Source organism: Polypterus senegalus, chromosome 1 (genome assembly GCF_016835505.1).
Source record: "Polypterus senegalus isolate Bchr_013 chromosome 1, ASM1683550v1, whole genome shotgun sequence".
NCBI classification, from domain to species: domain Eukaryota; kingdom Metazoa; phylum Chordata; class Cladistia; order Polypteriformes; family Polypteridae; genus Polypterus; species Polypterus senegalus.
Genome location: NC_053154.1, coordinates 228,373,874 through 228,399,153, shown reverse-complemented (window position 1 = coordinate 228,399,153; position 25,280 = coordinate 228,373,874). Strand labels below are relative to the sequence as shown.

General features: G+C 35.6%; 2 protein-coding genes across 2 annotated transcripts in view; one reads left to right on the top strand and one right to left on the bottom strand.

The window, feature by feature from the left end:
• The window catches only part of dhx32a (DEAH (Asp-Glu-Ala-His) box polypeptide 32a), a 55,625-nt gene extending 50,905 nt beyond the window's left edge, over positions 1-4,720 (top strand). Inside the window, exon 11 of the mRNA XM_039769945.1 lies at positions 4,221-4,720. Within this exon, the coding sequence (XP_039625879.1) occupies positions 4,221-4,407 (187 nt within the window). The 3' untranslated portion in view covers positions 4,408-4,720. The remainder of the gene's footprint in view (positions 1-4,220) is intronic.
• LOC120539647 (BRCA2 and CDKN1A interacting protein) lies at positions 4,559-25,042 on the bottom strand. The gene is made up of 7 exons (XM_039769969.1): positions 24,867-25,042; positions 22,888-22,962; positions 21,045-21,125; positions 19,388-19,474; positions 6,738-6,925; positions 5,274-5,448; positions 4,559-5,017 (listed from the first exon to the last, which is right to left on the bottom strand). Exons 1-7 carry the CDS (start codon positions 25,002-25,004, stop codon positions 4,847-4,849), a joined length of 915 nt encoding a protein of 304 aa, XP_039625903.1. The 5' UTR covers positions 25,005-25,042; the 3' UTR covers positions 4,559-4,846.
• Between the last annotated feature and the right edge of the window lie 238 nt (positions 25,043-25,280).

Sequence of the window (25,280 nt, the reverse complement as noted above, 5' to 3'; positions counted from 1 at the left end):
AATTTTTTTTAAGCTTTTATGGGAGTGAGCGCTGTAAACTCTAAACGTCATATGTTGAGACGTTGTAACCCGAGGACCCCCTGTGTGTGTGTGTGTGTGTATATATATATATATATATATATATAGTTTTAATTATTGCCCCACCTAGCCTCAACCACTGTTTTGTTGTTGGTACTCATCTCAGTCTAATACCAGCCCCTAGATACTCGTACTCTGTATCACCATCATCTTATTGCTTGTAATGAGAACTGGACTTGAAGTGTCAAAAAATGTAAACAGGCATAAAATGCGAAACTTTGAGGTGGCTGGAAGTAAATTAGTGCATGACTGGCATATTCGACCACAGACGTGAAGAGTATGTATTAGTGGAAAACTGAAAATACTTGTTTTTCGCTTCAAAAAAAGGACACCAACTGTGCAAGCTAATACCTGTTCAATACTTTGTGCTTGCATACGAATCCGATTTCCATTTGCATTTGATCTTTGTCTGAGTGCATGGTTATTTCAACTAGAGTTGCCACAAGCAAATTTGAAGCAACCACTGCCTACTTAAGCGAATACCACAATTTAAAAACATTCGATATAAAAATGACAATTTTCCTAATCGTACAATGCCACTATAACAATTCCCATTGTGGATATCACTTTTAATGTGTGATGGTTCTTTTATTTTACATATAAATGCACTGATTTGCTGCTGCCCTAAATTCTGCACATGTCAGCCACACAGTCTTGTATGTATTTTGTGGGCATCGCCTTAAATTCTCCTTCGTTTGCATGTCAGGTACACTGTATCTCCAGATACACTTCAAATGCAAACAAAAGCTAAACCTTCTGATTGAATAGTTTTTTAAATTAAAAAAGAAAACCGTCAATACTGCAAAACTTCATTGATGTAATGGAGAAATTGAGAAGTGCTAATTTTGTAGCACTAGCAATTTAAACAGAAGACTTGTCACTTCTAGATTAAGGCTTTATATATATATATATATATATATATATATATATATATATATATATATATATATATATATATATATATATATATATATATATATATATATATATATATATATATATATATATATATTTTATCATCATTAGTAGTAAAATAATTAGAATGGTGAGGAAATACTTCAACCCTCTGTATATTCAGTTTCATCTGTAAAGCAGGTAAAGGCTGTTCATGTCTTAATTTTTTATACAAGAGCCTGTTCAAGTACACCTTTTTGTCTGGGTAAAGCTAGCAATTTCTGCCAGTAGGGCGAACTAATAAATAGAGCATTTTCTCTCGAAGTCACTTTGTGCACAGAGAAGGGTTGTGGAATCTCATGTCATGCTTTACAGATGCAACACAAGCAAAAAACATATTTAAAAAAAAAAAAAAAAAAAAAAAAGAGCAGAGTACATTTATATTATGTCTAATATGTCTTGCTGGTGGTGTTATAATGTCTTTATTCTGAGGAGACATGCACATGGGGATTGTAATATGCACATGACAAGTACATGCATTTCGATCTGAAGCAAATATGCAGAGATCAGACCAGCCATTTTCTTTCTTCCTTAGCTACTTTAGTGCCACGTCTACTGTCGGCACTATGTGGACAATGGAGGGCTTTCTGGTGCAGCTGTAGGAGTTGTAGATGGGAGGAGAAAAGGACTGAGCTGTGATAAAACTGAAATGTTGCTTTCTTTTCTTTGATTCTGCGTCTAACGTTTGAAAGCTTAGTTAAGCTAGATAACTAAATTCCTGTTTAAGGGTTTAATATATTAAAGGGCTAAATATATTGAAACATGATTAATTTTAATAAATACCATTCAATACAGTTATTTTCTTAAATAAAAATAAAAACACCAAGTTTCACTTGCTATATCTTATTCTTATATTTGTTGTGCAAAATGTAGCATCATTATGTTCTTTTTAATCAAAGTACTCCATTCAGATCGGCTATGAAAAACGGTACTGTTGCACCCCCACTTTGACTTTTCTCTCCAGTGATTACCCAGCACATACAGTATGTTTATATTTAAAGGCTCATAAATGTGAATGGTGTGTATTTTATACATTACATATGGAGTTCACCAATTTCAGTATTTTTTTTACCCTTTTAACAATCCTTTCTACATGTGTATTTTCATTTAGTGAACCCATTTAGTAAAAGAAGGAGAGAGTGAAATCTATCTTGGCTAGTTTGTATCTGTGCTTTTACTCCTCATCTTACAAGTTCAGGACTCTTTCTCCAATAAAATTGAAGTTTACTGGTAATTATTATATTGACAACTGAAAGGTGCTATTAGTTCTTGTGTATGTTGTCTGCATGGTATTTATAAGCTTAAATTATTCCAGATGTGTTAACCTATTGACATTTAATATTCACATCGAAAATTACATTGCATTAAACACACTTACATCATTATATATTTGCACACTTAAACCTTTAGTATCATTAATATACAGAACAGATTTTCAAATGTTGCTTGTGTTTTGAGTACTTGTGGCAACAAAAATTGCAGTTTGAGAGCACATACTGTAGCTGAAAACCAATCTCACCCAAGTTTTTTCATGGTTGCTTTAACATTGTCTTTGAGGGGAATACACTTCCTTTGTATACCTCAAATATAATAGTTTTCTATTGTCTATATTGAACGACTGATCTCTGTTAAGAAGATGGATGGAGAACACAGAGTTTTCTAGGGTGTAAACTTAGTTCAGTTGTCACACATTGTTATTGAGGATAGGCACGGAATACTTGTAACTAAATAGCTGTTTCTGAAAAAGTACCTGACTTGGGAGGTACAATTCTTCACAACAGTCTAGTTGGAAACAAATGAAAAAGTAGCTAAGGCTTTTAAAGAATCAACCTTCAAAGATCGTAAGCTTTGTCTGTTTTTGCTCTTGGAAGTCCCATTGGCTCTCTTCAGCTCTGTCAAGTAATAGCTTGAAGGCAACTATCAATGACTCTTGAGACACACAGTAGAATAAAATAAAGCTGTGTGGCAGTGGCATTTTTGTAATAATAGGAAAGGAAAGTTCTATTCAGACGTGACTGACTGACTGACTGTATTAAACAAAGGTCATCACCAGAATATTTTTCTTTCCATGAGGGAATGGGTTATGGCAGAATGAAGTCCTACCCAACCCAAATGGTATTTGTGCTATGAGAATGACATCTGACTATCTGACATCCACAATTAAAATTGCATGGTATACCAGTTTTGGAAAAATACAGAATTTTTTTTTTTTTTTATATATAAACAGTAAGGTACCTGCATTTGAGATTTTCAGTAGCAGAAGTAAAATTTCAATCCCAACCCCCACCCTTCTCTCAATACACATTACAGTTATAGAGAAACATTTCTTTCATAGACATCATGAAACAAAACTACATGCGGAATTTCACGAGGCACATTGCCCCCAAGGTGACCCCATTGGTTTGATGCAATCGGGACATCACGGCTATCTAGTGGGAAGTAGTATATAGTTGTGTGGTGCACAAGGAGGGCTCAAGTAAAACTGAGGGGTTTGCACTTACCCGTTGTTTGCTTCTGAATCATTTTGGTACCACTACAGTCTAAAAAGCTGGTATCCATACCATAGTCAAAATTTATACTACTGATCCAACAGTATCCATATTACCAAAAAACTTCAGTGAGCTAAAACCGAGAAAGATGATAGCCAGCTTTCAAACCCATCACAAATCGGATCAAAGTTTCCCTCACCACGGACTACAGGTCAAAATAACTTCAGCAGTTCAGAAATACTAGCAAGTATATTTTAATAATTTCCCTTACACTTTCCAAGAACCTACAGACCATGCAGTTTAAGGAATCAAGGGGAAAAAATAGCAAAAGTATACAGTATTTTGATATGTCTGTCTGGTACATAAACTCTGAATAAAATCCCTAACATGCCCATCTCTCTCTGATCAAACCATACACTGAGGTTGGGCTAGAAATATCATCTAATAATTCTTATGTAAATTAAGCATTACCCCTTTTTTTTGTTGTTTTTAGTTACACTCTCCTAAGAAAAACCCAATAATTTAAAATAGTCATGAATGGCTATCCATAAAAGTAGTGTCTTTCAAAACTATTAACTGTGGAGGCTGAGTAGTAATTACTAAATAAGAAAGCATTTAATTTGAGTTAAATTTGTAACTATTGAATCAAGCACCATTTCATGAAAGTTCAAACATGCCTATTTATATTTTCCCCCCTAGGTTTGTTCAGATTGCTCCACAATACTTCTTCTGTAATCTTCCTACTAGCGAAAGTAAGGAACTGCTACAGAAGATCCTTGATGAACTTCACTGTGAAAGAGATGTCCAAAATACTACAGCCCTTGGCGTTAATACAGCTGAAGATGAACAAGAAAATCAGCCATCTGACCGATGCACTATTCAATAACACACCATGCAAGGCAATATAATCTGGAACTGTAGCATAATTTTATATGCAAATAAGACATGATTCAAATATATATATATATATATATATATATATATATAAAAACAGACAGGGCTTTTTTTTATTGTTAATCACTGAAGATGTACATATGCATTTTGCAAGTGTTTTTATTTAAGAATTGTTTTATAACATATCTTATGTACAGCATGTTTGATTTGGATGGTATACATAATTATGGATTCAAAAAAGCACAATTTACCCAAGTGTAAAATTTCTGGGTGCAATATATTCCTAAAATTAAAACAGGTTTTGTGCCAAACTTTCAGACTTCTAAATTATGTAATTTTACTGTTTATTTTCATCCAGATGTATCCCCAAAGCATCTTTGAGTGATTACAAGTGACAGAATTACCTCTTATTTTGAATTTGGACAGCTGGCTTATATTGATAAGTACTCTTTTAATTTGTCCATAATCTGTGGAATTTTGTCTGCTGGGATTAATATGACTGTACGGAAAGGCTTCATTGGAACATCATCAAAAGACCAGCGACCACCAAGGAAAGAATCGCTTTCTTCTTGGACTGAATAGTTAAATGCAAGGGCAGCAACCTGCAAAACAATAATAAATTTTAATAAGTAGCACCTAAAAGGATGAATTAAAACTAAAGCAGAAATAATGAATTGCCTATAAACAATGGGGAATGTGCAATTAAAGGACTGATTTAACTTCATTCTGATATCGAAAAGGTATCATTATGAATGTTTTAAAAATGTTGTAAAAAAATTAACTAAATTCAGACACAAATCAAAACTACAATCCTTGTTTACAAATGGCATTTATGCACAAAATGCAAATCATTGTTACCTCATGAAAAAATTCTTCTTCTGCATTAGCAAACATCAGTTGTTCTTTTGCTTGTGTTCCGCCTGACCTTGACTCTTTCACTCGTTTAGCTTCTTTAAATGTTCTGCTAATTAGAAGATAATAGTGACATTTGCCACTAGGCTTATTGGTTCGCTGGGCCTCTGTGATTTCTTCTCTGTGTAGGAAAAAAATAATGGTACAAATATAATGTCTGACATTTGTATTACGACTACCAATGGTTCTAAACAAACTGCAAAAATGACATTTTCTGGTAGTTAGAAGCAAGACTTCAATGACACATTACATTTCCAAAATATGCAATAAAGTGTAGTTACATTACAAACAAAAAATTTTCAACATTTTAAAAATACGCAACTGTACTTAAAAAAAAAAAAAAAGACTGAATGCATAATATTGCATCTACACAACATTAAATGTTAAATATGTGATAGGTATTTGTGTTTAAGGGGGTTATAGAAGGGAAAGCCTGTATTTAAATTCAACTGTTAAACAATGAAATTGAAAAATGTGTTAGAGAGCAGCACAGATTATGTCAAAAAATATTTTTTTTCAGATAGCTGTCAAAAAAAAAAAAAAAAAAGACACTGAAATAAGCAGAAGTAAAGCTTTCAGAAGTTACCTTAATTCTTCTGTTAAGAGGAGGCTATTTGTTTGGGCTTTATGAAACAAAAAACTAAACCTAAGCTTTACTAACCCAATTGAGTGTAAATTTTATTTGACAATAATACGCCCTTCCATTGTAAGTAATAGTTCTCAAACTGTTCAAAAGGATCTACTGTAACCACTGATGTTGCATATCAGACATTTAATAAGATAACAATTTATTGAACTGCTGTTGTAGGACTGAACAGATTGTCTGCTTTCCTTCCTCATTATGTGGGTATCCAAGAAATACATGCATGTAGTATGTGATAGTTTGACTGCTAGATTTTCATTTTTAAATGCAAATTCTCTGTCTGACATGTTCAATGACATTGTTCAAAAAAACAGTCCCGCATCACGGAAGGCAAGTGTGTCAACTCAGGGAGTTGTTGGCTACCTAACAGAGCCCAATATTCTAGACATGAGGAGCCCCTTGTTTACCAGGGAACAAATCAAAGTTGTCACCATGCACTGATAAAGTTGGTGAGTCAGTACTAGTCAGCACTTTGTACCAACACAGATGGTGAAAGAATATTTAGTTCTGCTTCTCATTTAATAAATAAAAAATGAAATAGGCTGAGTTGAAAGAAAGCAGAGACACTCTTACTTATCAAGGATGATTTGCACCACACTAGGTTGTCTGCATCTATAGTAGTTACTGTACAAGGCTACAGTATACTCAAGTGTGTTAAATTTAATTATGGCAGATTTTTTATTCGTTTTAAATTCTGTTGGATTTATCCCAAAGCTTTTATTGACCACTTCTTAAAACCATAATCATATTAACAAATAAGTACTTACTGAAGTTGCTTATGCATAGGTAAAGCAATCTGTGGTGGGACATTTATGAACCTCTCGCTCAATAAAAGGCCCACGGGCTTGGAGGTGTCACTCAAGATCCTATTCAGCTGCTCATAAATGTTTTCCTTACAGTTCTTCTCACATTGACTTAACAAGGCTTCCTTTATCTGTTCAACACACTGGGTGCCCTAAAATGAAGGCAAACTAATGTTACATATCAAAAAACACAATTTCTATGCTAAACATTTTTTCATATTATATTACATACATGATCATTTTAATCTCAAAAGCAGATGTAATCATATGAAAAGGGTAACTGTTTTGTTACTTGGTTTTATGTGAAAAATATTTTTTCTGTCATATGTTTCTACAGTAACAACTCATAGCCATTTTTTTTATTACAAAAGGGCCTGGTATTTGTAGTATGAACAGATAAAGCTACTAGACAAAGATTATAATCAAAGTATTTGCAAAGGGAGTTTACATTTACAGAGTCTTGGAGCTTCCATCTCTGCTAAACAGCAGTACGCATACCCTGACTGCACCACTACTGCAAGCAACATTAAAATATATGGAAGATGCCATCCATTAAATCAACGGTTATCCAAACTTAACTATGAGCAAATCCAGCAGCCATCTGGCTCTTCACAGATAAGTCTGCAATTACAGGTTTGTAAATTTTATAAAATAAATACTTAGGCTTATTTTGTTCTAATTTCTAGAGTCAGTAAATTAGTTTAACGAATTGGCTGAGGTAAGTAAGCTGCTCAAGGGTTGCATTATTTTCTTGAAAAGGTAATAAAGAGAGTATTGAATTGTTGTACATTATCATAGATAATCATCTTCAGTTTCACTGGCATGGTGAAGCCCCTCCATAATGCAGATTTGTATATAATGCTGGTACAAGTATGGTAATGAAAGTTAGTATGTTAAAGTTTTTTGGACTGTAAAAATCTACACTAGCTCCAGCGTAAAAGATTGCTTTAAAACACTGGCCCCTGCCACACCCGGACTTGGGTTCAAGGCTTGAACTGCTGGAGTAAATGTCATAATTAGCACTGCCTACAGCCCATAAACACCCTTACTCTTGAGATGAAAGCTATTAGATGAATCAAAATATGCACTGTTTTTTGTCACTCCAGTATGTAGAGAGGATTGTTACACCCATCCAAAATGTGGGGCAGCAGTGTATGTCAGCACATTCAAATCATAATTACATAGAAAGATGAAAAAACCTTCTTAGTTTCAAACAAGAAATGTGCACACGTATATACTTGTATGTAAAAGCTTCTTTAAGTCAATTAAAATTGTCAACCATTTAACATGTTCTACCAAGGGAAAAAAAAAACACATGGGAGATAATTTGAAAACAGTAGTCTTCTTTGATTGTTCTTTATGAAACTGGGTGATCTAAATTCAAGTTTGCTCTTTAGTTCAAAACCAAGCCTGACAGCCACACACTTATAGACAAGACAACATTGAAGCTGCTAGTCAAAATGAAGATTTAAAAAAAGTCCCCCAGTTACTTACTGAACTATAAATACTTAATCTGTGTTTCACTTCAAAAATCTGTCCTAATGCTTTAGTATAGTCAAGATGTCCTATCCATATCGTTAGCAGAGCCACTGTCTACCTTTATTGCTGAAATGCAAACTTCGTCATAATGTATTACTTCAGGTGGATTCTGAATTTCCATATGCAAAATGAAGTTTAATTATAAATGAATGGAATAACAGGTATTTTTGCTTTTTTTTCTAACAATTAAGATTTTCCTTGATGATAATGTATAAGCCTCAATAAATTCCTTGTTGGTTCCCCACTCATCCCAAACACATTAAACACTTCATACTGACTTTATACAAATGAGTGTGGGTGCTAAAAACTAGTGCCCCATCTGGAGTTGTTTCTAGCCTTACCCTTGAGGCTGTTGGGACAGGCTCTATCACCTGCAATTTTTGTCTGGGTCAGTCGATTTTTAAAATGGACAGGTGCACTTTACTGTTTCTAAATATTGTGTTTCAGCATTACATTATAAAAAATTTACAAGGATGTGTCTTGGAAACACATTTTTATAAAATATTTTTACATAAGAATGTATCTGAATGATGTGATTTATGCATATATTTACATATTTATTTAAAGCGCTTATATAAAAAAGCCACATTTTCTCCTGGGGGCAAATAAAGTTCTGTCTATTTAAAATTCTCTGATATCTTGATTAGAAATGGTTATGATAAATTCTGGTGTAAATTATCAGCTTGAAAAATTGCTCTTAGACAAACACTGGTTGATATTTATTAAATACATTTGAACCCATAAGAGAAACCCATCAGCACAAGTAAGAATAAACATTTTTTTCTGAGCTCACTTATTCCACTTCAGGCTTGTGAAAAACTTCCAAAAGCACTGGAGGCAAGGCAGAAATTAACACCATAAGGCACCATTCCACTGCAGAACACCCACTCTCACTTACATGGAGTAAACTTTAGTCACTAATCAACCCACCAAGCACTTCTTTAAGATGTGAGGTAAAAACACAGAGCACAAAGGATAAAAGCAGGGAGAACATGCACAATCAAGCAGACCGTGACCAGCCCAGTATTCAATCTGGAGCTGTGAGGCAGCAGTGTTTTAAGTCCCTTGTTTTGTGAATTGTTTGTCATTTTGATATTAGAAATAGCCAAAAAAAAGCACAGCACTACAATATAACCAAGTAGTACTATCAGGATTATTTGTAACCTATATTGAAATTTATAAAAAAAATGCATGATATTAGTATTTGCATAAGAAAACACCTTGTTTTTATATGTCCCAATAAATTTCACATTAACTACCACTAGCACTGCTGCAGAGATTCCAATACAAATCTTCATGTTCAGATTTAAGTAAAGGGTTTGGGTTTACTTTGAATTTTGCAGTGTTAAGAAAGAGCTTAATATTAAACATGCAATTGGCAAGGATTCTTACATGACAATTAAGAAATGTGGCACAAACTCCAGCTGACAGGAGCACTTCATGGACTTGTGCCAAGTTCTCCTTGTACACAAACCGAGATAAGTAACAGATCTATGAATTTCTTGTTTCATGTCACACACATAGAATTACAAGAACTTTGTGTAGAAGAACTCAAGTTGGCAAATTCAGCTTAACTGTTAATGAGGGCCATGTACATTTTTTTTTGTGCTCCAGTCTCATATCACAGTTTGTTTGTCCTGAGCTCCAACAGAGTGCCACAAACAAAAATAAAACCAAAGATTAAAAAAAAAAAAACTCTATCTTCTTTTAAAACCAAATATTTTAACACATTTTACTTATGTCCAAAAGTTTAATAAATTATCTATTGTGATACATGAATACTGTAATGACAATTACCACGATAGATATGTAGCCCACCAATCTGTGTATATATTCCAGCAATATATTTTAAATATTAAGCATGTTAATTTCAATTAGTGGCAAACAACTCTACTACAATTTTAAGAACTCATAATCAAAAGAAACAGGTAGAAACAGTGCACTGATGTGTGTTATATGATGTAGTGCTGGGAGGTATACCGGTTCATACTGAAAACCGTTTTTTACTTTTGTTATGATATGGATTTTTTAAATACCGCAACACTGGTTTAAATTGCCTAAACGGCGTTCGAAATGTGGTGCAGTGGGAAACTGTTCAAGTGGGGACCTTTTTCACTGCTACACCGCTAAATAGGTAGTGGTAGTGTAGGTATTGCGTGGTGAAAATGGACAGAGAACATTCCGAAACTGAAGCTGACGATAAAGTTGAACATGATGACACAGAAGAATTTTTGCCAAAAAAAAAAAGTCACGACGTTGCCTGGAGATACTTTGGTTTTAAAAGGTCGGATGTGGATCATTATGTTCAAATGTGTAAATACTGCTTCTATACTACTGGATAATACTGCAAGCCAAGTTGTACTTGTTTTATTTGTTTTCAATACGGTGTAATGGAAATGGGTACTGTGTAATAGTGCGACGACATGTTGACTTTATTCTCGACATTTCGACTTTAATCTCGACGTTTATGACGACAATAAAGTCGACATTTCTACTTTATTTTCACCGTTTGTCAAGATTAAAGTCGACATGTTGACTTTATTCTCGTAATTTGTCATTAAAGTAGAACATCATAAACTAAATCATCGTAAAATAAATATTTAATTTACTAGATTTTCTCAAACCCCGTCATAAGTTATATAGCACATTAAATGCTTTGTGTTAAGTGTTCCCGGAGCCATGTTAAATCAGTATGTGCTTCTTAAATGGACTCTCTTGTACTGAGGAGGCGCAGGCAGTGATCGCCACACAGAATACATTCACTTCATGATATTCCTGTTCTCTGAACATTTAGAAAGCTAGTGTATGTTTTGCTCGTATTCACCCTGCGATGTGCTGGCGACTCGTTCAGGATTTGCTCCTGCCTCGCACACAATGCTTGCTGGGATGGACGCAACCCTGAATGGGTGACATAATTAAACATGTATAACAAAGACATTTTTAAAGTTCTGAACACTCCGTGGGCTAAGTTTATAACTAGTTTTAATTTCAAAAAGACGTTTATCATGTGGTGATTGGTTATGTGGAGAAAGAAAAAGGAAGGATAGGAACTGGGGTTTTGGTACGTATGACAGACAGCACGCATGCAATAAAGAAAGCCCAATCAGAAAAACATCCATTGAATTCTGTGTTCGTGTCTCCAACCACCATATCACAAACCCAACATTTACACAATATTTAAGTTAAACCTGTGCGATACCCATTCATACATCCAGTTTTTTGGAGCCTCGTCACACCTGCCATAAAGTTCTCTACACTGAACATACACCTGGGGACCCCTTGCTGCGAGGGAGCAGCACTACCGCCTCACTGCCGTGCATGTTTAATACCTGCTTTAATGCATTTCATTATGAAAATGATATCAAGTATTTATCTTAGCATTCTAAATTTTTTAGAGAGCAGGAATAACATGAAGTGAATGGATTCTGTGCGGTGGAAGTCAGTTTAAGAAGCGTAGTGATTAACAATTGGGTCGGGGAACACTTAACACAAAGCATTTAATGTGCTGCATTAACTTATGACAGGGTTTGAGAAAATCTAGTAAATTAAACATTGATTTTAGGATGAAGTTTAGTTTACATCATTCTACTTTATTCTCATAGTTCATTTTATAATTAAAGTGGAAATGTCGACTTTACTCTCGACATACAGTTTGTTTTTTTTCTTCCCTGTGGCCCTAATACGATTCCGTAGGGCTATACCACAAATAGCATTATAAATGCAAGTTGCAGTTTTATTATTTACTAGCAAAATACCCACGCTTCGCAGTGGCGAAGTACTACCTTAAAATTTTTATTAAGAAGAAAAGTAAACCTTTTTAAACTGAGGGAAAATATACCAATAATTATTTGTTAAGGATCTCTTTGTATACCACGTTGTCAGTTTGGCCCTCCGGTTGTAATATGACCAAGTGTGCTGAGCTTACGAGTATGGAACGTACAGTTGGCCATGTGAAAAGCAATCTCACCTCAAATCAATGCCAACCTTTTGTAGGGTCTGTCCCTGAGACTTATTAATTGTCATTGCGAAGCAGAGCCTTACTGGAAATTGGAGGCGTTTGAATTGAAATGGGAGATCAGAGGGTATAACGGGGATGCGAGGAAAAAAACTCTCTCCCCTGAGCCAGCGCCAGTAAAAATAATTGCCTCAATTAGGTTCTTTTGCAGACATGTGACCTGAAGTCTCGTGCCGTTACATAGTTTTGGTGGCTGAAAGTTTCTCAGTAACATTATTGGTGCCCCAACCTTCAAAATTAGATTATGATCAGGAGTGCCAATGCCGCCTCACACGGCGACCGAGCTGCAGGCTATGGACGTATATATGTACGCAAGTAGGATTCAGTTAGCGTTGGGAACCCGCGTACCAAATTTCTTGAATAGGGGCCCATAAGTAACAAAGATCATTGGAAAGTTCAATATGGCGGCCGACAGTGGCATCATACCACCGAAATACGTACATACATTGGTTTCAGTTAGCGCAGGGAAACCGCCTACCAAATTTCGTAGGGCCATAACTAAAGTTTAACATGGCGGACGTTGTCGACCGTTACGCGTAGAATTTCGAAATGAAACCTGCTTAACTTTTGTAAGTAAGCTGTAAGGAATTAGCCTGACAAATTTCGGCCTTCTACCTACACGGAAAGTTGGAGAATTAGTGATGAGTGAGTCAGTGAGGGCTTTGCCTTTTATTAGTATAGATGTATATAGCTTAGCTTAAAGCAAGGTCCATATTAATGCAGTTTGCCTACATGATGGTTCAGTTGGTAAAGATGTCATCACCAAGTTGCACTTGTTTTATTTTATTTTAATTTGGTGAATACTGTGTAATGCACCTGGTCTTGAAGTAACAGTGCAACTATCAGTAATAATACTATTTATTTTATTGTTATTTATTTAAATATTATGCAGTTTAATGATGGTAAAATTGTTTAAAAAGTCACTTTAACATGTCAGTGGGCAGAGACTGTTAACATTAACAGAAAGTGTAGTTGGTTTACAAAAAATATTTACTATTTATTCCTTTTCTAAGACGTGCTCAGTGCAATACAACTTTTGACAAGCACCTCTGGATATTTTACCAAGTCTAAATGCCTCTTTGGATGGTTGAAAATATGTTGTCAAAATTATAGTTTTTGCAAATTTTGTTCAATAAAAAGGTTCTATATTTTGACTGCATCGGTCATGCAATATGATTCTTTCTCTTCCTTAGTGCCACCCCCTTGAAAACTTATCACTTTATGGTACCATGCAAACCTGTATTAATACTTGTGTGCACATTAAAATGTTTTTTTTTGTACAATGTACAATGCTCATGACAGTGGAATAGGTTATTCTTAGGCAGTCTACTGCAGTAAATGCAGTGGAAAATGTGGTTAACATCCACTCATGCATGGGAAAAAAATACTGTTGAATACCGTGAAACCAGGATAATTTAGAAGAATACCGTGATACAGAATTTTGGTCATACCACCCACCCCTAATATGACATATCTGAGTATTCCTAGCACTACTTGACAATATTTGGAATACATTTTAACTATTATAAAGAACTAGCAGAATACCCGCGCTTCTCAGCGGAGAAGTAGTGTGTTAAAGAAGGTACGAAAAAGAAAAGGAAAAATTTTGAAAATAACATAACATGATTGTCAATGTAATTGTTTTGTCACTGTTATGAGTGTCGCTGTGATATATATATATATATAGCAAAATACCAGCGCGCAGCGATGTCATGTGTTAAAGAAGTTATGAAAAAGAAAAGAAAACATTTTAAAAATAATGTAACATGATTGTCAAAGTAATTGTTTTGTGTATTTGGCGGCAGCGTCACAAAGTTTTTTTCGTCTAGCTGCATCAGAAAATGTACCACGACGTCTGACACGCCTCCTTTTTACTGTTTTCTCACACTCATATATATACATACATACAGTGGAGGAAATAATTATTTGACCCCTCACTGATTTTGTAAGTTTGTCCAATGACAAAGAAATGAAAAGTCTCAGAACAGTATCATTTCAATGGTAGGTTTATTTCAACAGTGGCAGATTGCACATCAAAAGGAAAATCGAAAAAATAACTTTAAATAAAAGATAGAAATTGATTTGCATTTCATTGAGGGAAATAAGTTTTTGAACCCTCTAACAAAAAAAGACTTAATACTTAGTGGAAAAACCCTTGTTTGCAAGCACAGAGGTCAAACATTTCTTGTAATTGATGACCAAGTTTGCGCACATTTTAGGAGGAATGTTGGTCCACTCCTCTTTGCAGATCATCTCTAAATCCCTAAGGTTTCGAGGCTGTCTCTGTGCTACTCTGAGCTTGAGCTCCCTCCATAGGTTTTCTATTGGATTAAGGTCCGGAGACTGACTAGGCCACTCCATGACCTTAATGTGCTTCTTCTTGAGCCACTCCTTTGTTGCCTTTGCTGTATGTTTTGGGTCATTGTCGTGCTGGAACACCCATCCACGACCCATTTTCAGTTTCCTGGCAGAGGGAAGGAGATTGTCGCTCAGGATTTCACGGTACATGGCTCCGTCCATTTTCCCGTTAATGCGATTAAGTTGTCCTGTGCCCTTAGCAGAAAAACACCCCCAAAGCAAAATGTTTCCACCCCCTTGCTTGACGGTGGGGACGGTGTTTTGGGGGTCATAGGCAGCATTTTTCTTCCTCCAAACACAGCGAGTTGAGTTAATGCCAAAGAGCTCTATTTTGGTCTCATCAGACCACAGCACCTTCTCCCAGTCACTCTCTGAATCATTCAGGTGTTCATTGGCAAACTTCAGACGGGCCTGCACATGTGCCTTCTTGAGCAGGGGACCTTGCAGCCCTGCAGGATTTTAATCCATTGCGGTGTAATGTGTTTCCAATGGTTTTCTTGGTGACTGTGGTCCCTGCTAATTTGAGGTCATTAACTAACTCCTCCCGTGTAGTTCTAGGATTCTTTTTCACCTTTCTCAGAACCATTGACACCCCATGAGGTGAGATCTTGCGTGGAGCCCGAGAGCAAGGTCGATTGATGGTCATTTTGTGCTCCTTCCATTTTCGAACAATCGCACCAACAGTTGTCACCTTCTCTCCCAGCTTCTTGCTAATGGTTTTGTAGCCCATTCCAGCCTTGTGCAGGTCTACAATTTTGTCTCTGACATCCTTGGACATCTCTTTGGTCTTTCCCATGTTGTAGAGTGTGGAGTCTGCTTGATTGATTGATTCTGTGGACAGGTGTCTTTTATACAGGTGACTAGTTAAGACAGGTGTCCTTAATGAGGGTGACTGAGTAGAAGTGTCTAACCACTCTGTGGGAGCCAGAACTCTTAATTAAGTCTTAATTATTAAGTCTTTTTTTTGTTAGAGGGTTCAAAAACTTATTTCCCTCAATGAAATGCAAATCAATTTCTATCTTTTATTTAAAGTTATTTTTACGATTTTCCTTTTGATGTGCAATCTGCCACTGTTGAAATAAACCTACCATTGAAATGATACTGTTCTGAGACTTTTCATTTCTTTGTCATTGGACAAACTTACAAAATCAGTGAGGGGTCAAATAATTATTTCCTCCACTATATATATATATATATATATATATATATATATATATATATATATATATACATACACACACACACACACATACATATCTTCATATCTACATATCTATATACATATCTACATATACACATAGGTATCTGTGTGTGTGTATATATATATATATATATATATATATATATATATATATATATATACACACATACATATACTTGTGTGTATGTTTGTATGTGTCTATATGTGTGTGTATAGCTTTGGTCACTGAGTGCAAGGGAAAAATAATAAAATAGTCTATAAGTTATTAAACAGTAAAACATTAACGTTTTAAGAAGTACAGGTACATTGAGCACTACTGGAGTGGTTTCGGGTAAACTACATTTTAAAGACTGTGTAACACAACAGGTAAGTAACTAACAGCAGCTAAAATGTATATGGATCATCTCTCGGTAGTAGATCCCTTTTGAAAGGCGGTACACGACGGCTGTGGTATAGAAATTACATTTTCTATGTGAACGTTCAAATTTGTGCTTCTGGTAATGTGCCTTACCGGCATTTAAAGAAAATTAGTTTTGTGTCCTCTGCAGTGTTAAGAGAGAAAGGCTTTGGTTTGGGATAAAAGGAAAAAAGCTGTAAAGAAAGGAAAGTTGCCTTTTTCTTTTATATAGTATAGAGAGATGTGTTCGCTGACGTTATGATCGTCTTTTGGGGACAGTCGCGTGGGTCTTGTGTAGACTGGTGAGACGTCCCCGCCATTAATCGGCTGTGATGGCACTGTCAGTCCTCCACTCCTGTGCGTGTCTTCATAATCCGAGGTGAGGACCTCATAATCGTGATATCGTGCAAAGAAAGTGTGAATCGCCTTAATATTATTTTGCCGTGGTGTAGAAAAGGGGTCCCGTGTTTGCACTTGTCTGGGCTATAGCGCAGGGGGAGGATGAAAAAAATTAAAAGTGCTCACTTTGACTTAAGGCAGAAGCGCAGTCAGCGTCTCAAAGGCCGGCACAGCTATGCACGCGCTGGCTGCTCGATTTTGCAGGGCAGGAGACCACAGTTTTTGCAGACACGTTCATGATATCAAAAGTCTCAGCGCTCTTTGGAGGTCATTCATATATTATATGAGATATATATATATATATCAAAATACCCGCGCCTTGCAGCGGAGAAGTAGTGTGTTAAAGAAGTAATGAAAAAGAAAAGGAAACATTTTAATAATAACGTAACATGATTGACATTGTCATGAGTGTTGCTGTCATATATATGCCTGCCTAAATAAGTCACCCTCGCTTTGCTCTTACTTTATTTACCGTTCATTTAATCATGGCTAATGGCGGAAAAATTATAAAATGGAAGGAGGATGGCTTTACCAAAACAATTATTGATGGCGAATCGATTATTCATAAAGCTTGAATTGGTGATCTGTTTTTCTGTGTTAACCTCATATTTTTCATACTTCTTCTCAAACTAAGGTGGTGCGAGGGTAAAATGAATCGGGATGCGCTGATCAATGTAATCGGTGTACCAGGAAATCATGCATTGACAAAAGCTCCCCTTTGCTTGTAATGCAAAGTGTGATTAAATGCATTATTTTTAACGCGTTATGGAGCACATGCATCGAAGCTTCTCAGCTGTGCTTGTGCTAAGAAAAGGAAAGATTTTAAAAATAACGTAACACGATTGTCAATGTAACCTTTTGTAAGTAGTGCCTGGAGGATTCAGTGTGCAGAAACTCTAGAGACAGCATGTGTATTAACTTGTGGATTTTTCTGTGAGTATTTGGTGGCAGTGTGACGAAGTTGCTTCGGAAGACGGCGTTAGCCGCAGAGCTCAGCTCAGAGCGGAATGAGATGAATGGGAGGGGAGATGATGACGTGACTCCCCACCGCCTTAACTGTCAATCCCCACAAACACAGTCTCGAATTTGCATAAGCACACCCCTTCACATACAATTTTAACTTAGTTACAAAGTGATCAAAACTCTCGTTTATATCCTGCGTCCTCTCATTAAACTTGTATCCCGCATTAACTGTGGGCATGTGAAACGCCAGCGTAGCCTGTCTATGAACTTAATTTAAAGTTTAGGTTTACACCTTGCTTTCTTTCCGAGGTAGCAGCACTCATGAATATGGTAGTATATGTCACTCGCTCGCTTCTTATTGTTTCGCTGCCTTCTCAATTATATAATGCATGTTTTCTTAAGCGCTTTTTGGCGGTCTTCCTGGTTTTCTACGTACTGCGTTGACAGTCAGTTCACGTGATTACGTGGGAGGCGTTATGATGTCACACGAAACTCCGCCCCCACGTCATTCCAGCTCAACTCCATTATAGTTAATGGAGAAAAATACCTTCCAGTTATGACCATTAGGCGTAGAATTTCGAAATGAAACCTGCCCAACTTTTGTAAGTAAGCTGTAAGGAATGAGCCTGCCAAATTTCAGCCTTCTACCTACACGGGAAGTTGGAGAATTAGTGATGAGTCAGTGAGTGAGTGAGGGCTTTACCTTTTATTAGTATAGATTACACTAGATATTATAACTCAAGGTTTTGTTATTAGGTGTACTATAACTGACACATTATGCCTGTTTTGACAGTATTTCAACTTTTAACATCAAAGAAAAAAGTGTCTAATAAACTGCAACTTAATATTATCAGATCAAAACAACTGTATCATGATAATCATTTTATTGTAGTTTTTCTGTCCCTACATAATATGTTGAATGATTGTTTTCTTTTATACAGCTAGTTAAGGCATATGCCTAAAACATTTCTAGAGCAATAGTTACAGATAAGTAAGCAAATGTGATGATGATGACGACCCTTATTTCAGTTTTTTGGTTTTTTTCATGTGTCACTTCTGTATCTGTTGAAGACACTTTCCTGTGTCTACAGTACATTTGCTTGTAATTTCTGAATATCCCCATGGGAGTAAAAGTTTTTATCAAAACCAATCTAATTTACTAAAAGGCTATATTTTACTTTCATATAAGAAAAAGATGTTCCTAATATTACATGTTTCCCTTATCAGAACCATCACAGATGTATTTTTCAAAGTTCACTGAATTTTATTTTTCTGGATTGTACTTTGGTATCTTTTATCCTCCATACTCAACCCTGACAGCACTGTTTTTGCCCCTGAAGTACTTTTACCTGATTATTACCTTCTATTCCGACATTCAAAGTGTAAACTGCCTGACCTGGTAAATTAATATCACTGCGTTGTGATAATTCAGCCTTGGCCATATGTGGCCTCATTTTCTTGTTTAATTGTGGGAAAAAGCTAGAACATATTTATTTTCTTTTGGCGTGCATGAGTGTTTGTTTTTCTTTTTAGTCTGTCTCATTTTGAAACTCCTTTCTGCTTTTCTTTCTAAGCATTTTTTTTTTATTTCAGGATATATGCAGGTGGATGTTGGTTATTACATGCAAGTTAAAGATGGGTATAGGTGGGAGAGTATCCAGCGGCTTTTCTGGTCTTTGTATTTGACACTAATCAACATTATACAAAAATGAAAATTAAAATGTTAACTTTTATTTACTCACTTTTCTTTCTGTTAGATTTAAAAGGCTGATGAATCCATAAACTTCATCTGCATCCTCATCATCACTGTCTTCAGGAACTTCTGCTTGCTACAAAAGTTGATAAAACAAGCATTAAAAGAAATGAACTTTAACTTGAGCATATTCCAAAATCTACAGTGGCCTCAAAATGACTGGAACCATTGATAAAGATGACCAATAAAGCCATACAAAACAAAAAGCCAAGATAAATTATATTTAATGCCCTGGAAATGTGAAAATACAGGCTTTTATTCTAATACAATTATTTCAAAAGAAATTTTTTTAAGTAGGGCCAGGATGTGGAGCAGTGATTAGTTCTGTTGCCACATAGAACGAGTAGCCTAGGACTAAATCCAGTATTCAGTCATTATCTGTGTGCCAGCCCGCCCTAAAAATAAGTAAACAACCAGCTACAAATTATGGCTTATAGTCAGTGCTATTTATATTTCTGCTTATCTTCATCAAGGGTAACAAGTACATTTCAGGATATTGTAATCTTTTTAGTTAGCCAATAAAAGGTGTCATTTTGCTTGGCTTTTCTCTACATTCAAGGGTAACAAGAATTCCTAATCATAAAGCTATACAATTGTTTTAATTTCTTTGCATAAAATTACAGCAGCAATGTAGTAGCATATGATGGCAATTTATTTGCATCATATAGTATCTATGAAAAACTCATTTTGTCATGCAGAGATCATTTATATGAAGCAATATAGATTTAGCAATAGAATAACTAAAAATATTTAAGAATCACTGTGTTAGAATAACATATTACATTCAAAGGGTAACTTCCTATAATCTGTCCTCTACTGCTTATAGTTTAAAAAAGAAAAAAAAAACAAAAAAAAAAAAACAGCTCAAGTACGACATGTCCTTTTATAAGTTAGCACAGATCAAATGACTTGGGTTTGAATCCCACACCCAATCACTGTTTGTATGGAGATCGCAAATACCCCACACGTCTGCATAACCTTTCCCTTTCACATTTCTAAGATGGGCGGATTAGTTTGATTGGAGACTCCTTTTTTATTATGGGAGTATATATGGCTGAGATTATGTTCTAACATGGAACTGCAACACATTCAATGTATACTCTTCCCTATGACCCTGAATTGGATTATGTATGTTTGAGAATGTTCTTTTCTTCACTTTTAAACTTGTATTGTTTATGTCTCATAATATGTTCTGAAAGTAACAGTAGGATATTGACTTCACCAGGCCAAAATGTTTTTCAATTTGCACTTCTGATTTTGGCAAACATCTTCTAAAGCATAGGATGCTCCAATAGAAAACTTTGAACCCTTAGCTAGTTGTATAAACTTGCCCCTCCATGCTAGCATGCTGTTTGCCACAAAAAATGCACAAGCAAACAAAAACCTTTCTATATATACACTAAATAGAAAAAAAAACTCACAAACACAGAACATAAACAGAACACAACAAGGCGTTTTCATTCTTAAGTTACATTCAAGAATCAGGAATTGCAAAAGATTTATAGTTAGGTTTCTTTCTACTTTTAATTATACATGTTTGTAGCCTTTGAAAATATATATATTGTTATGCTGTATGTGCTTTATCCTAAGAAATAAAACTGCAACTATTCCATTAAAGAATTGCATGCATATGAAAAAATAATTACCCTGATTACACTTCCAATATGATTCTGCTGTATGAGAATATCAGTCAGCTCTGAAGTATTAATATTGGCTTTTAAAAATACCTAAGGAAAGAAAGATACAAAATGAGTTAAACTGTGAAATGAAGCCTTTTTGTCATTTTCACTCTGCTTGGGATATAATGGCCACCCTGTCTGTAACAGGTTTTTTTTTTTCTTTTTAAAAATCACCCTAGTACATTTCCAGATGCTCACAAGTAGGCTGAGATACATAATCTCATCAGTATATCAGCAGTAGATCTGCTTCTGGGTCTTCTCCCATTAGGACATACCTAATAACTCTTCATGTGGGAGGTGCATGGACTGAATCCAAACTACATGTCCAAAGCACCACTCCATCTGGAGTAGGAACAATTCTACTCCAAGGTTCCTATATATTGCTAAGCACGTCACGGACAGTGAGCCCAGCACCACTGTGCATGAGCTGGCCTCACAAGCTCATTCATTAGCTGATGACCATAGGTGAGGATGTAAACTAACAGGCAAATTAAACGCTTTATCCAAAGACTCTCTCTTCATCATCACAGTCTGCTACAATATCAGAAAAACGAATGCCACTGCACTGATTCACTGGTCAATGTCATGATTATCATAACTAATGAACAAGATCCCGAGGTATCTGACTTCCACCACCTGGGGCAGCTGCTCACTCCTTATCTGTAAGGAATGAGAGGGCCATGGCACAACATCATACTCTGCTGCAAACCATTCCAGTGCACACTGGAGATGCAGTCTGATGAGACAGATTAGACAACATTGTTTGCAAACAGCAGAAATGTCAACCTTATTGACCGAAAAGCTATGTTGTCTGGAAGTAGGTTCGTACAATGTTACTCTTATCAAACTTATCTAACGGGAGGGACAAGACAAATAAAAATCCATGAAAGGACCATTCTAATGATAAGTAAACTGAAGACATTCACATTGTCAAACCAAAGGGTGAAGGTCTGGTATAATGTCAGTAAGGAGACAAGTAAAAGCATGAAATTAAAACTTTTTTTAAAAATGTTTTTTTTTGTTCCCCCCCAACATGGGTCATCGTGACACTGAAAATGAGGGCCAGCATTAAACATAGCCAGATGACTTCTTGTCAAACCAAACTTATTCTACATAATGATAATCAAATCATATACTGTATAGTGTACCTAAGCTGTAGCATTCTGTAAGGAAGGATATTTTTAGTAGATTGGAAAAACATTTACAGTTTGCTAAAAAATAATTTTAAACACTACAACGATTAAACAGCTTCAGTGTTCTGATAATCAGTACATCAGAAAAAAAGATTAATTGATCTAATCAGTAAGATTTTAAAATAAGCTCATAAAGCACAGAGAATTTATTAATTCAGGTATGTTTACAAGCCTTAAATTTCACACCGTTTGGCTTGCTCTCTCTCTCTCAGGGGTGGGGATCGATCTGTCCTTAACTCAATTTTTCTTTTTGTAAAAACTTGATTGATTTGTATGGATTGCAATAAAATTAAAAAAATTAAAAAAAAGATTAACAGTGGCTAAAGATGCCATTAGCAATAAGAGGCTTTTGTCTTTCTCTTCCACCAAGATTTCTTACAATCTACAACAGACATAAAATGTACTTTACTTTTAAAAGTGATAAAAAATAACTAATGCAACTAATGGGTTGGACTTTCACTGCTAGTCTCGTGGTACAGATCATAAATATTAATGGCAGAATAAAATACTGTGGTACACAAATTCTTTCTCCGTTTACTGTAGTTGTTAAGATGCTCTACCAAGCTTCATACTTCATGTATCCTTTCTCACTCACAAGGTTTTATTTACTTTTGTACCTGCTGAAGCAGTTTCTTTATCCCATTGAAATCATTTTCTGAGAGAGAATGTGCTTCAAAATCTACTTTCACTTCCTGGAAAATATAGAGAAAAAAAAGACATTTGGAGACAGTCATATTTGATATGTCCAACATGAAAGGCTGGACACAGGTCAAGAAGCAAAGTCATAGATTGGTGAGGTTTCGGTCTAAAAACTTGCATCAACTTAAAATAGTTTTTCAAAGGTTTTGACTACAATTTTTAATTCCAAATGCTCTATTATCATGGAGAATAAAATCATAACTTTTTGAAAATGCAGACTGTCTATATTAAGTTTTAATTTTGCTCAAACAAAACTTGAACTAATTAACAACTGAGTTTATAGGACCGTTAAGGCAATTTAACCAACTAATGTACAGAGGCTATTTAAACTGAAAGCATCCCCTAATGTGGACTAAAAGTTTATGACACAAAACATTAATACATTTTTTTCTGTATTAGGTTAATAATTTACAACTTTAATGCATCTGTTTTGTTATGTGAGGAATTCATGGTGCCTTCACAAAGTAACAAGAAATTGCGCATTTTTATTTCTGACCTAATTCAAAATGGGATAAATGTGGCAGTAACAAAATCCAATCTGCACTGAAAGAGCAGTGTGATTTTTTAAATTAAACCAGAATTTTAAATTAACAGGTGCACCATCTGTAATCCTGTGTTAAAATGTAAGCACTGTACAAGAGGATAGATGCTGCAAATCTGGAATGAATTACATCATTTAATTTCAATTTGAATTATGAATTTGAATTTAATTTCATCTCAACCAGTTTTTTTTAACTTAAGGTCTACCTTCCTTGTTAATTAAACATCTCATTTACTTTTGAGTTGTCTGTCTGCAGTCCTGGAACTTTCCAATGGTGCATTTTTATTTCTTATAGAAACTTGCAGAATGGTGCCAGAAGGAAGAGGAAACTGGTTGATTTTTTTGTTTGTGTCTAATTCACTTGCTTGGTACAAACTGCATTTAACACTTTGGATTTCAAACCCAGAGGTTGTGGGCTAAAATCCCACTACTAAAACGGTGTAACCTGACCAAGTCTCTTCATCTGTCTGTGTTGAGAACAGGGGAAAACAAAGGAAATGTAACCAATTGTATCTTTCTGGTAAGTCACCTTGGATAAAGGTGTCACTCAGATAAGTAAATGTATTTCAATTCATTTTAGTACTAGAAGGTTGTACTGTGTTAGCCATTATGGTTGTAGTGAGAAGTCAAGCAAAATTACACCTTTTATTGGCTAACTAAAAATATTACAATACGCAAGCTTTCGAGGCAACTCAGACCCCTTCTTCAAGCAAGATGTAATCAATTCATTGTAAAATAACCAGCAGCACATTGCTCTCAGCCTACTTACCTAAGCAAGTTACTTAACGTGCCTCCAACTGAAAAGAATAAAACTGTGACATACAGAGATTTTAACAGTGTATGTAAAATAACATCAATAAACTACTATTTTATTAAGGACAATAATAATAATGCATTTTATATTGCGCCTTTTCTATGATCAAGGTGTCTGAATTAGGGTTAATTGTCCATGTAGGTACGAGGAGTGTACAATCCCGTGCTCGTTTAGTCCTGGTTTCTGATTGGCTGTACGAGTCTGAGCAAATCAGTTAACTTGCCTGTGCATAAATAAAGGCAGGAAACGATAGCACTGTCCTGCGTTATATAAAAACAGGTATTTTAGTGAACTATTAAAGAAAAGAGACTAACAAAATGGGAAATGGCCGTCTGAAAAAGTTTGCTAGCTTTGGAAGAAATTAAACCGTGTAGAATAAAGCTTTATATTCTATTGACCATAAGTACAGTTTTACAAATCTATCACCACTGAAGCCCTCCGGGACTATAAGGATGGTCCTGCAGACGTGTACTAGGCACACTGGGAACCTTCACGTGAAATTCACGTTTTTACATTTCTGTGCCACTCTCAGAGCGCCTGACCTGCTCGTCTAACTCCTCCTCTTCTTCAGTGTCCTCACTGTTGTCAGAGTCGCTTTCTTCGTCTTGTTCCTCGTCTGATGTGCCCTCACTGGGCTCCTTTTCCATTCCTATCGCACGCCGCTTCGCTGCAGACGCCATGCTGTTGTCAGCACGACGTAAGCGTATGCAGAAAGAAAACGATTTCCGGCACTAACTTGTGAATGCGCAGACATGATGGCTCCACCCCAGCAGTTGCACGCCTTCTGCAGGAAAATGAAGCATTAACAGGGCCATAATGGCGATAGATTGTTATATTATTTTCTCATTGAAGGGGTGGCAAAATAAGGAGAGGTGTATGTATGAAAACATATGGTCATCCTTAATATATGAAAATGTTTTGCATATATATTATGAATGTTTTGTGTTGACTATCCT

What these genes read in the sequence shown, in the direction of transcription:
- LOC120539647 (XM_039769969.1), bottom strand. Translation starts at nt 25,004, where the DNA reads ATGGCGTCTGCAGCGAAGCGGCGTGCGATAGGAATGGAAAAGGAGCCC. An exon ending in AGGAGGAGTTAGACGAGCAG is followed by an intron (nt 22,963 to 24,866) that starts GTCAGGCGCTCT and finishes TATATTTTCCAG; the next exon opens with GAAGTGAAAGTAGATTTTGA. An exon ending in TAAAGAAACTGCTTCAGCAG is followed by an intron (nt 21,126 to 22,887) that starts GTACAAAAGTAA and finishes TTCTTTCCTTAG; the next exon opens with GTATTTTTAAAAGCCAATAT.